Source organism: Engystomops pustulosus, chromosome 8 (genome assembly GCF_040894005.1).
Source record: "Engystomops pustulosus chromosome 8, aEngPut4.maternal, whole genome shotgun sequence".
Classification (NCBI taxonomy): Eukaryota; Metazoa; Chordata; class Amphibia; order Anura; family Leptodactylidae; genus Engystomops; species Engystomops pustulosus.
Genome location: NC_092418.1, coordinates 20932793 through 20944989, shown reverse-complemented (window position 1 = coordinate 20944989; position 12197 = coordinate 20932793). Strand labels below are relative to the sequence as shown.

At 44.2% G+C, this 12197-nt stretch overlaps 1 protein-coding gene across 3 annotated transcripts in view; it reads left to right on the top strand.

The window, feature by feature from the left end:
- LOC140074876 (glucagon receptor-like) overlaps positions 1-12109 on the top strand; it is a 70471-nt gene extending 58362 nt beyond the window's left edge. For 2 of the 3 annotated variants that reach the window (XM_072120153.1, XM_072120152.1), the window contains exons 3-14: positions 2211-2307; positions 4865-4972; positions 5577-5698; positions 6585-6691; positions 6809-6965; positions 8699-8858; positions 8983-9043; positions 9165-9234; positions 10011-10099; positions 10627-10804; positions 11575-11616; positions 11753-12109. In XM_072120153.1, the coding sequence (XP_071976254.1) occupies positions 2211-2307; positions 4865-4972; positions 5577-5698; positions 6585-6691; positions 6809-6965; positions 8699-8858; positions 8983-9043; positions 9165-9234; positions 10011-10099; positions 10627-10804; positions 11575-11616; positions 11753-11824 (1263 nt within the window). In that variant the 3' untranslated portion in view covers positions 11825-12109. The remainder of the gene's footprint in view (positions 1-2210; positions 2308-4864; positions 4973-5576; positions 5699-6584; positions 6692-6808; positions 6966-8698; positions 8859-8982; positions 9044-9164; positions 9235-10010; positions 10100-10626; positions 10805-11574; positions 11617-11752) is intronic. The other variant, XM_072120154.1, reaches the window with a different exon arrangement.
- Positions 12110-12197: the final 88 nt, after the last annotated feature.

Below are 12197 nucleotides of genomic sequence, written 5' to 3'. Positions count from 1 at the left end.
ATCTACTGGAAAATGGCAGGTCTTGAACTAGTCCATTTTTTGTCCTATGCAATAATTTCCTGCATTTTTGCGTCTGGATATATATATGAGCACCCACCCTAAGTGTCTCCCCACTGTCTATAGGTAGGTTGCATAATTGGTAAGTATCAGTAGACCTATTGGAATAAATCCAATAGATCCCAACAACTATAGTGACCACCTTAGTATATGACACATATTCAGGTTTCCGTTATAGGTTCTCGTTTTTTACGGCTTCAAAAAGTGCATAAAAAACCAGCAGTGTTTTTGGAACTTTTTCCTTGAAAAACTTCATTACAGAAAAGACGTGACGCATCCTTGCACACGGCCCTTGTGTCTTGTATGAATTCCTGATACACACAAAGCGCTGGCTGTACCCGTGGCACAGAACACGACGTGCCACAAAGGACCAGGAGATAAATATGTATTTTTTATTGTGTTTCTTTACTTGACTCGTATCCGACAGGCGCAGATCTTGCTTCATCACAATCCATCCTTCCTTCTACTTTTCATAAAAAAAAAAAAAAAGTGATAATATAAAAAGCTATTTTTCCACTGAATGTAATTTCACAGCGTGTTCTGCCGAATGACAATAAATTAGTATATTTTAAACAAAAATACAAAAAGTTAATACCGCACAAGTTTTTTGCACATTTATTTAGATTCATTTGCGTTGTCATTGTCATGGTTTAGGAACATTTCTTGTAAGATTTCCATCTTTACAGATACAAGGGGACTTGTGTTTTGCAGGACAAGTTTTTTTAAATATCAACTTTCCGGGGTCCTTATAACTTACTGCTTGATTTTTTTTTTAAGTGACATTAAAATTTCACTATACATTGGGCATCTGTGTTTCTCCATTACCTTATTAATCAGCCCATGTCTCCCATATAACGGCTGCTGACTTCTTCTTGTGTAAGTCACAGACATGCTCCAGCCCAGGCCCAACCATCTCACAGCGACAAGCCTAATTAGCATAGTTCAGGGGTAGTTTAAGTACCGACTTGCCGCGCCATTCATTTGGGGTACAACAAGCCCCTTGTGATTCATGGGGGTCCCAACACTAGGCACCCTGCCGATATCTTGCAGTGATTGGACCACCCAACCATGACAAGGTATTGGCGGGGTGCCTAGTGTTGGGACCCCCATGAATCACAAGGGGCTTGTTGTACCCCAAATGAATGGAGCGGCAAGTCGGATCTGCACGGTTCTGTTCCAATCACTGTATTTGGCACTGACAGAAGTAGTGATCTCCGGTATGTCCATGAGCACCATAGAGATGAATAGAGCAGCAGACATCTGTGTGACGGCAGCTCTGTTAATTTCGGGTACAATGGACTCCCATTTTAGTAAACTTTGGGGGTCCCAAAACTGGGACATCCACCGATCAGTGAGATATCCTCTACCCTATGGATAAATTATGCTAATGAGACTCTCTATTGTCAACTGATAGTTGTACCGATCTCTTTATTGTCAATTGGGTGGTCCTGGGCTGGAGCGGACAGATGACTCCGCCCATCTTCCAGTCTAGATTCAAAAATATTAGTATTATAGATAGATTATTCTACTTTGCCAGAATCAGAGGATTCACACCTAATAAGTGATGCAAGGAGCCGAAATTTATAAAACTGCCGTGGACCTGTAGAAGGAATCTCGCTTCTATTTTACTGATATTATACAATTTTCACTCTTAGAAAAGCAATTTTTCCTTGTTTAATCACTCTCGATTGTTTGTCAGGTGATTGACCTACTGCAATCCCCCAGCAGCCCCCGCCGGAGGCACAATTAATTCCGGATGAGATTTCTCTAATTATATTTATTAATCTTAATGACCTTCTTCTCAAACACAATCACATCCTATATGATTTCCAGTGACAAGAATAGGAAGGTTGATTTGGCACTAAAAATATCAGCTTCCTTCCTACCCACCTACCTACTTACCTTGGTCTGATTTCCCCTGATTCCATCCCCTTTATAAGATTTTAAAGGGATTATCCAGTGTTATGTTAATTAATGACATATCAGCTTCTCATATAAACCATTTCCAAGCAGTATCAAGAAGCTGGACAACCCTTTTAAGTCTCTGTAAGCTCAATGCACCAAAAAAGCAAATATTTTCCTGGGCTAAAAGATTGTCTTAACCAGATACTATTGTAACAAACCCTCTGCTTTGGATTTGTCTTTGTTTGCAGAGCGTTGCAGGTAAAGTTCTGGAGAAAACGATTGAAGAATGGATGAGATATAAAGAGGACTGCTACCGATGGATGACGAGCACCCCGCATCCTCAAGGTCAGCACCCACCCAGGACTGTAGTCATCATTGTGTATAAATATGTTAGATCACAGTGTGTGGGCGGGGTAATCCGGACTCTCACTGTCAATCACTGTGTGTGGGTGGGGTAATCCGGACTCTCACTGTCAATCACTGTGCATAGGCAGAGTAATAAGGACTCTCACTGTCAATCACTGCCTGTGGGCGGAGTAATCAGTACTCTCACTGTCAATCACTGTGTGTGGGCCGAGTAATCCGGACTCTCACTTTCAATCACTGTGTGTGAGGGGAGTAATCAGGACTGTCACTGTCAATCACTGTGTGTGGACGGAGTAATCAGGACTCTCACTGTCAATCACTGTGTGTGGGCGGACTAATCTGGACTCTCACTGTCAATCACTGTGTGTGGGTGGAATAATCAGGACTAGGACTGTCAATCACTGTATGGGTGGCGTAATGAGGATTCTCAATGTCAATCTATTTGTTTGGGCGGAGTTATCAGGACTAGGACTGCCAATCACAGTTTATGGGACGGAGTAATCAGGACTCTCACTGTCAATCACTTTGTTTGGGCGGAGTATTCAGGACTCTCACTGTCAATAACTACCTGTGGGTGGGGTTATCAGCACCATGACCATTTCCTATAAGTCCTGCTAAACCTATACATCATAGAGCTCAGGTTCTCTCTTTTAGACTTTGTGTTCTTATGTGTGAACCCTTACAATCACCATTTCCCCCTTATAAGTGATGCAGCAGTTTTGGTACATGTCCTGGCTTTTTCCTGCACATTCTTATCAGCAATGTAACATTTTGTGCTAATGAAGAGGAATTCTAAGAATATCCAGCGTGCGGCCATGAAGATGTAATGTGCGAGGTCAATATTATACATCAACCAGCATCTCCATCTATTATATACTGTATATTGTACATCCCCTTAACATCTTAGCCCTTGAGCCAGCATCTCCTGTCAAGCTTTTAAAATTCCATCCAGCTTATTCTTAGTTATATCATGTCTATATCTTTTTTGGGGTGTCTCATGGAGGTTAACATGAACTTAGCACTGAGTGCCTAATCTTCTGCATAAACACAAGAAATATGGTCACCAAGAACCACCACTAGTGGGAGCTCCAGAGCTTTTAGGGAACTATAATGTCATGTACTCCCTCTAGTGGTGGCTACAGGTATTCTCTATGTTTATAACTCTCTATAGAGCTCTTTGTAGATAGATTAGGAAACTATTTAGCACAGATTTCTGAACCTAAGGCCTGATGATAAAACACGGACATTTATATTAAAGATGTATTATTTAGTGCTGTGACTCATATTTCCAGTAGATTTGTGAAACCAGCATGTCTTAAATGCCAGCAGTTTCCCAGGTCACATTGCTGCAGGGCAGGCGACCTTCCAACTTTCAGAAAATTACTCTGACCGGAAAGCTGGGTGACATTTACCCGAGGGTCAGGGCACAAGGAAATCGCTTTTTATTTTAGCTGCTGCCCACGTGTTTACCATATGTGTGATTGAGGATGTGACGCAGAGCTTGCACTCTAATGCTGATAGCAGCTGTGTATACTGATTGGATACTGAGCAACTGTGACCCCTATAAATGTATATATAATCCCTCTTTATATATAGCGTCCTACTTTGCGCCTGTACCTCTTACATTGTTCCCACATATGGCATGTCCACTGATAAATCTATCAAAGAGGCCCCAGCCAGTGTTTAAAGGTAGTAGGGGTCATTTACTAAGGGCCCGAATCGTGTTTTGCCGACGGGTTATCCGATTTGCGCCGATCTTCCCTGAATTGCCCTGGGATTTCTGCGCACGTGATCGGATTGTGGGGCATCGGGGCCGGTATGCATACAACGAAAATCGGGGGGTGGGGGGTGGGGGTGTGTGGCCATACGAAAACTCGACGGATTCGGAAAACCCGCCGCATTTTTAAAAAAAAAGTGTCGCTTGACACGCGCTTACCTGCACCCAGCGTAGGACGGTGCATTTCGATGAACTGTCGGAGGAACTGCCTTAGTGAATCGCGGCTGGACCCGAATCCTCAGCAGAAAACGCGCCGCTGGAACGCGAATGGACCAGGTAAGTAAATCTGCCCCAATGTGTCAGCAGGTGTGACCAGGCAGTGTTAATTATTGTCCCTGGAGAGATGTGTAATCATAACTCTGTATATTTAGTAGCAGCAGGGCTATTGTGGGTGTGTCCTCACACTTCTGTGCTCTGTGCTTCCTGCAGGCAGTGTCAGGTATTCTGCTTGAAAAGGTGTGTAATCACACATATGCGTGTGATGTTAGTAGCAGCAGGGCTGTGAAATTTGGAATTGTCTTCCAAGATTGTACACTGCTGTGCTAAGTGCTTCCTGCAGGCAGTGTCAGGTATTATGCTTGGAAAGGTGTGTAATCACACCTCTGTGTGTGATGTTAGTAGCAGCAGGACTGTGATATATGGATTTATATTCCAGGATTTTACTGGGGGCATTTCCTCACACTGCTGTGCTCTGTGCTCTCAGCAGTCTCCCCATCACCATACTATCAGTAAATCTTCTATTGTTCCTTTTCCTCATAGGTCTCTATTGCAACCGCACTTTTGACATGTACGCCTGCTGGCCAGATGGGACGCCGGGCGCGCTCACCAGCGTCTCCTGTCCGTATTATCTCCCTTGGTTCCAGAAAGGTAATTGAATTCTTTCATTTAACAACCACAATAGGAAAAACCATTGGATACTGGATTGGATACACATCATAGAGAAGAACTTAGTGCAAATGCTGCTACATAGACTGCACATAGATGAGTGACGAGTGCCCTCTAGTGGTGACGTTGGGATATGCACAATAAATCATAGAAGATCTGTAAGTTACATATACAGGCAGTCCCCGAGTTACATACAAGATAAGTTCCGTTGGTTTGTTAAGTTGCATCTGGATGTAAGTCGGAACTGTAGATTTTACAATTGTAACCCCAGCCAAATTTTTTGGGTCTCTATGACAATTGGATTGGATTGTCATAAGAACCAGGATTAACAATAAAGCTTAATTTCAGACACCTCTGATAACTATTATAGCTGTTTATTGTAGCCGAAGGCAAAATTACATTAGATTACCAATACTCCGTTTGTAACTAGGGGTCGTGTTCTTAAGTAGGGGACCGCCTGTGCATACATGCTCTGATGCCACACTGATGACGTGATGTATGTGCACTGTATGTGGGCTGCCATGTGGATATTCTCACCATCAGCCTCTTTAGAGAATTGCCCATTATCAGGTTTGTGTCTTGACAGTAAAACACGGCCAGGTATCACGACGCTGTGGACTTGACGGAAACTGGGTGATGATCAATGGCACGCAACCGTGGAGGAACTCATCACAGTGCGACGACGAGATGGAGATGACAAAGGAAGAGGTGATAGCATATAGGATGCCGGATTATTTCAGGCTCCTGTAGCTGGATATGGGTGTTACATACTCATTATAGCGCCCCCTGCTGCTCGTGTGATTTCCTCTAACTATGTCCACCTGATGCGGTCAGTGCTGATGGTCGCACATGCTCAGTAGCTCAATGCCCTATGTCTGGACACATTACATGGGCGCCCAGAGGGGGAACTAACACAACAGCAGCAGGGAATAATATAGGAACATAGATAACTGCAAAATTGTAAATTTATATACGGGGTGATAAAAAAAAAATCAGGACAGTAAAACATCTCACAAAATACACATTGGGGCAGATTTACTTACCCGGTCCTGTCACGATCCAGCGGCGCATTCTCCGTTGAGGATTCGGGTCTTCCGGTGATTCACTAAGGTAGTGCGCCCGATGTCCACCAGGTGTGGCTGCTGCGTCGAGGTCCGCTGGAGTTCACCATCCTATCCTGGGCGCATGTAAGCGCGTGTCAAGCGACACAGTTTTTTAAAAAAAAATACAGCGTTTTTTCCACAATCCGATCGCGTGCGCCAAAAACCCGGGGCAATTCAGCGAAAAACCTTGCAAATTGGTAATATTTGGGAAACCCAACGAAAAATTGCGATTCGGGCCCTTAGTAAATGACCCCCATTGGATCGAAGAACTAAAAATACACACGGCAAAAAGTTTTCAAAAATCTATCCAATGATACCACACTCTGCCCCCTACCATGGGGGTGGCGCAGGGGCAACTTAAAAATCTTAAAAGGGAACCCCCATTTTTTATTGCAGATTGGTTTTCTGGGGAACCCCAATCAGAATGGGGGAGATGCTTATACTTTGACATATTCGGACTGGCTGTGTAACGTTACACTTTGTTTTCCTAGGTGGGGACTAAGGATTTGCTCCTCAGTTTCAGGGCCCTGTACACGGTGGGGTATTCAGTGTCCTTGATGGCCCTCCTATCATCCCTACTGATCCTTACCATGTGTAGGTAAATATCTCTTCTACCCCACAAGAATACTGTATGTAGAATACGGATACACAGGACATTGGACCATCAGTACTTTTGGTTTGCATCGACTCATGACAAGTTCTTATATCCTGACAGGAAACTGCGCTGCACCAGGAACTACATCCACGCCAACCTCTTCTTCTCCTTCGCCCTACGCGGGATATCGGTCATTGTGAAGGATGTGTTGTTGGAGAAGAGATGGGGCATGCAGATCATCGAGGTGTCAGACTGGGAAATCCTCATCAGCAACAAGGTACGGCAGAGAGATCCCTCATCCAGGTTCTCCGAGTCTATAATGATTAGAAGAAGCCTTCAAAGATGGACCAGTGATGGTCTGGAAGCTGGTGCTATAGACCATCATCAGACAATGACCATCCTGCTCTTGTGGTTTTAAAGGGTTATCAAAAAAAACCCCAAAACTAAAATTCTTCATATCGCCTGTCGGTGAATTGGTTTCTAATATCTGACCCTACCTTAAAACATGGTTAGAGTCCATAGGAGTCTTATAAGATCAGGGAATTGGTCCCAATTCATGTGCTTAATACACCCCTTCCCCTACAACCTATACCAAAGACACATTTTATAGGTTAGATCTAGACACAATGAGGTGTAACGAGGTGGAGATTGTATGAATATGCGGGATAATGTACAAGATGTACATCCGATACGGTGACTGTACAAGTTTCCTATTTTTATCTTCTCCATTAGGCTCACACATCATGACCACCACTCCTTCCAATCATGACATGTTTTCTGTATAGGTTCTTCCCTTTTCCATTATCTTCTTTTGGCCCAGGCCATCATGACCACCACTACTTCCATCCATGACATGTTTTCTATAAAGGGTCTTCTCTTTTCCATTATCCTCTCATTTGGCCCAGACCACCACTCCTTCCAACCAAGCCCAACCTACATCCAACAACTACTTTTGTGTCGCAAATTGCCAATATGACAATTAAAGCAGTAACCTATTAATCCCAGTTCTATCCCAAATTTCAACCATATTGGTGTCCTGAGGACACTAATACAACAGCAAGAAGATGGATAAATTTGGATTATAGCTTCTTTCCAGGCTCCCGAAGAGGAAGTATCAAGGGACCCAGAGCAGGAGCTCCAACGATAATCCATCGCTGTCCACACCTTCTCGCTTCTCGTGTAGTTCAGGCAGCCAAGGATGTTGCTTTATAGCACTGAGCATAGCATGTCCATGGCTGTCTTGGATTGCAGGAGGAAGGCTTGAGTCATGTCTAGCTAATTCTGTGGTGGGGTGAAAACCTGGGTGCCTACAGAAAGGGCTCCGAGTGCCACCGGCTCGCCAACCACTGCTATAAAGAGTCTTCTCTTTTCCATCTTCTTTTGGCGCAGACCATCATGACCAGCACTCCTTCCAACCATGACTTGTTTTCTGTAAAGGTTCCTCTCTTCCATTATCCTCTCTCTTGGCCTAGACCAGTGGTGCCAAAGGCGGCACTCGGAGCCCTTTCTGTGGGCACTCAGGCCATCGCCCCAGCATGAAGTTCACCAGACAGGACTCAAAGAATCTTCCTTTAGAATCTTCCTACAATGATAGGCAAATAACCCTCCTCCTTTCAACTGCGTTGGTGTCTTTAGGAGGCTGAACGATTGAAAGTTGTCAATGAACAAGGAGAAATACATTACTGCTTAAATAGCTGTGCTGGCACTTTTGCAATAAATAAGTGGCTTTTGGTTGAAGTTTGGGCACTCAGGCTCTAAAAGGTTCGCCATCACTGGCCCAGACCATCATGACCAGCACTCCTTCCAACCATGACTTGTGTCTGCTGTATTTGCTATACAGACCATTGGGTTCTTCACCCTGTACACTGGTCACCCTTCTGCTATGGCGTTGCTGTTTTTGTCATTAGACCCCTGGTCCAGGACAGAGTTTTCTCCAATCATATTGTCCATGTGATGCTGACATTTTATGGCCATGTGAATATTAATAGGACGCCCCTCATTATGTTACAGGCCGCCATTGGATGTCGCACAGCGCAGGTTGTAATGCAGTACTGCATCCTGGCCAATCATTACTGGTTTGTGGTGGAGGCGGTCTACCTGTACAAGCTGCTTATCGGGGCCGTCTTCTCCGAAAAGAACAATTACACCCTCTACCTGTACCTTGGATGGGGTAAGTGACTTATCAACGCATTCTGACTCCCATTCCTAGGATTACACCACACATGACTGGTAGCGGGTAGGTTGCCGGTAGGTTGTGTATTTCTACTTTTACTCTGATTTTTTTGTTGTTGCAGGGACCCCCGTTCTTTTTGTAGTTCCTTGGATGACGCTGAAGTATCTCAAGGAAAACAAAGAGTGAGTGAAGACGGACCTTGTTGGTTTGGCACAATCTTGCTGCCCATGTTTTTCATACATTTATACATTTGTCATCTTTTGTGTTGTCTGTTCTGATTGGATGAGCTTTCCTTGTTTTCAGATGTTGGGCTCTAAATGACAACATGGCGTACTGGTGGATTATCCGGATCCCCATCCTGCTGGCCTCTGTGGTGAGTACTGATACTGGGGGAACTGTTATAACACTCGCTATAGTGTTGGGTACTCATGAGCCGGTGTCATGGGCATCGGGATCTGCCCTCTCTTCCATTACTGGGAGCACACCAGATGTATTACATCCAAACTATCCCTTTAAAAGGTATAAAAAACAGCTAAGTGGGGAAGGGGACTAGCATATAAATACCAATGCTAGGTTCCCCTTACACAAAAATTCCTTGAAGCTCTCATCTCAGCCCATCACTGTTTTTGGGAAATGTTGCCATGTTTTTTTTTCTATAATTCCTGTATGACCTCATTAAAATCCATCATGATAAACAGGAGCACTTACTCGTAGATCCAGGCTCCGTGATTATGGTGATCTTCTTATATTTTTTTTATCCATCACTCCTTCCAACATCAACATAAAAAAATTATGCTAATGAGCATGAGGAGCTACCCTAGCCCCATTGTGATCTGGCTTTACAGGCTGTTACACTGTCCCACGCTGGCCCTGCTCCATCAGCACTTTGCACACCACAGTGTTACAGTTTGTGAACTTGCAGCACAGAGGGGCTCTGGTAATACCCCCCAGAGCTCTTCTGGTTCATAATCATAAAAATTGATTTTTAGAAGGAAGGAGGCCATGGATAACATATATAAGAAGATTACCACAGTCACTGTGCCTGGTTCCATGAGGAAGTGCTTGTGGTTTATCATGATGGAGTAGATTTCCTTTAATACCTGATGTATGTTTCGGCTCCTTAAATCCGCCATCTTATCTACCCTTCAGATAAACCTGGTCATCTTCATGAGGATCTTGAAAATGATCTTGTCTAAGCTGAGAGCCAACCAGAAAGGATTTGCAGACTACAAGCTGAGGTGAGAATCACATCGCACTCATGTGTCAGGGCTCATTCACATGACACGCAGGTCTCCAGGGACAGGAGTCCAAGCATCATAGCAAGGAGTCGCAATACCTTTCAGTACCAGTGGATGCAGGGGCTCCTTGCATCCTATAGAACTTAGATGCTTCAACTCCCGTCCCCTGGAAACATCACATTTCCCAGACTGAACACATTTGCAGCCAATGTTCCTTCATCTTCAAAAAGTTCATTGGTGTCATTTATTAATTGTGTTTCTCAGATTGACAGATGGGTAATCAGCCCCATCCCCCTTTGTGCTAATTGTGTAATTAGTGTTTGATGAATCCCCTCACTGATGGCCGCTATAGAAGTTCCTTCTCCTGATTACTTACGTGTCTTGTATATATATCACATGTTATTACCTGCATTTCTGTGCACCCAGAAGTCTTACAAGTCTATATATAGAGACTAACAGGATATCCAGTGCGGTTTTTGACAATATTTAGACCCCAAAACATCCATTACCCTACCTGTCCCTTACAGATGGATCTTGTGTATGATCACAGATGTGATTCTTTATAGACTGGCTAAGGCAACACTGACCCTCATCCCCCTCTTTGGGATCCATGAGGTGGTCTTCATCTTTGCCACAGATGAGCAGACGTCAGGGATCCTTCGCTACGTCAAGGTCTTCTTCAACCTGTTTTTCAGTTCCTTCCAGGTAAGATGACGGATATGGGAAAACCATGGAATCACGGATGCTTAAAGGAAATCTACCATCACAATACATCATGATAAACCAGGGACATTACTCATAGATCCAGGCACCGTGACTGTGATAATCTTCTTTTATTTGTTATCCATGGACTCCTTCCTTCTACAATAAAGTTTTAAAATTATACTAATGAGGCTGGAAGGCTACTGGGGTGGTTACCAGAGCCCCTTCCTGCTGCAGATTCACAGGCTGTAAGACTGTCTCACCCAGTAATATCCCTGCTGCACAGGAAGTTTCATTGGGAGGGGGCAAGTGCTCCTGCACATTGTAACTACCTGTGAAGCTGCAGCACTGAGGGGCTCTGGGAACGCCTAATAGCCTTTAAGGTTCATTAACATAATTTTAAAAGCTGGTTTTAGAAAAAAAGGAGGCCATGGATAACAAATATAAGAAGATTACTACAGTCGCGGTGCCTGGATCTGGGAGTAATGTCCCTGGTTTATCAGGATGGATTTTTGATGGAAGATTTCCTTTAAGAGCGTCTAGCAGTTGACAATCGCTCCCCAAGAGATTCACTATCCAGAAGTGGCCTCTGAAAGCCTTTTTACAGGGCTTTGGGGCAGCACTTTTATACCCTCTTGTGGCATAAATGTATAATCTGTAATCATTTCCATATCTGCATAACATTTTTATCTGGCACTGCCTGTGTACATATTGGTCTTGTACAGGTTGTAGCGACCATCTCTTAGCACTTTCCCTGTCATTGTGTCTTTCAGGGTTTCCTGGTGGCGGTATTATACTGCTTCGCCAATAAAGAGGTAAGGGATAGGGTGGCAGCGATGCCAAGTTTGTATAGAAGCAGAACCTTCTACGGATATATACAAAGAGCACATCTTGTAAGAAGGTATAAGCTCTGGGATCCTATCGGGAACATTAAATTCTTTCCATTTTCAGGTAAAGTACGAGATCCAGAAAAAGTGGCAGATGTGGAAAATGGACGGCACGTCTTTACTGTGCCTGCGGTGACCTACGCCGGGTTATGTGACAGACTTATAATCTGAGCCAAAATCAACCCAATGTACACAGATCCCGGATGTCAGATCACGGCTGCAGCGTAGATCCATTACTGCTGAGCATTGAAGGGGTGTTCCTTATTTGTGGAGGGTCCCGCATATCCCCAGAGCAGGGGTAAAAGGGCCACAGTGTATGGAGAAGTAGCAGCACATGTCTGTGACATTCACCCTCTCCATTCACAGTGGTGTCCAACCAGGGACTGTCCATGATTGAGATGAGCTCACAGAAGACAGAAGGTTAGGGTGGTCCCGGCCCCTGAGATGGGAATATCCCGTTACGTTGTCACAAGCCTTAGACAGTACAGGGATAGTGCAGATAATAAATG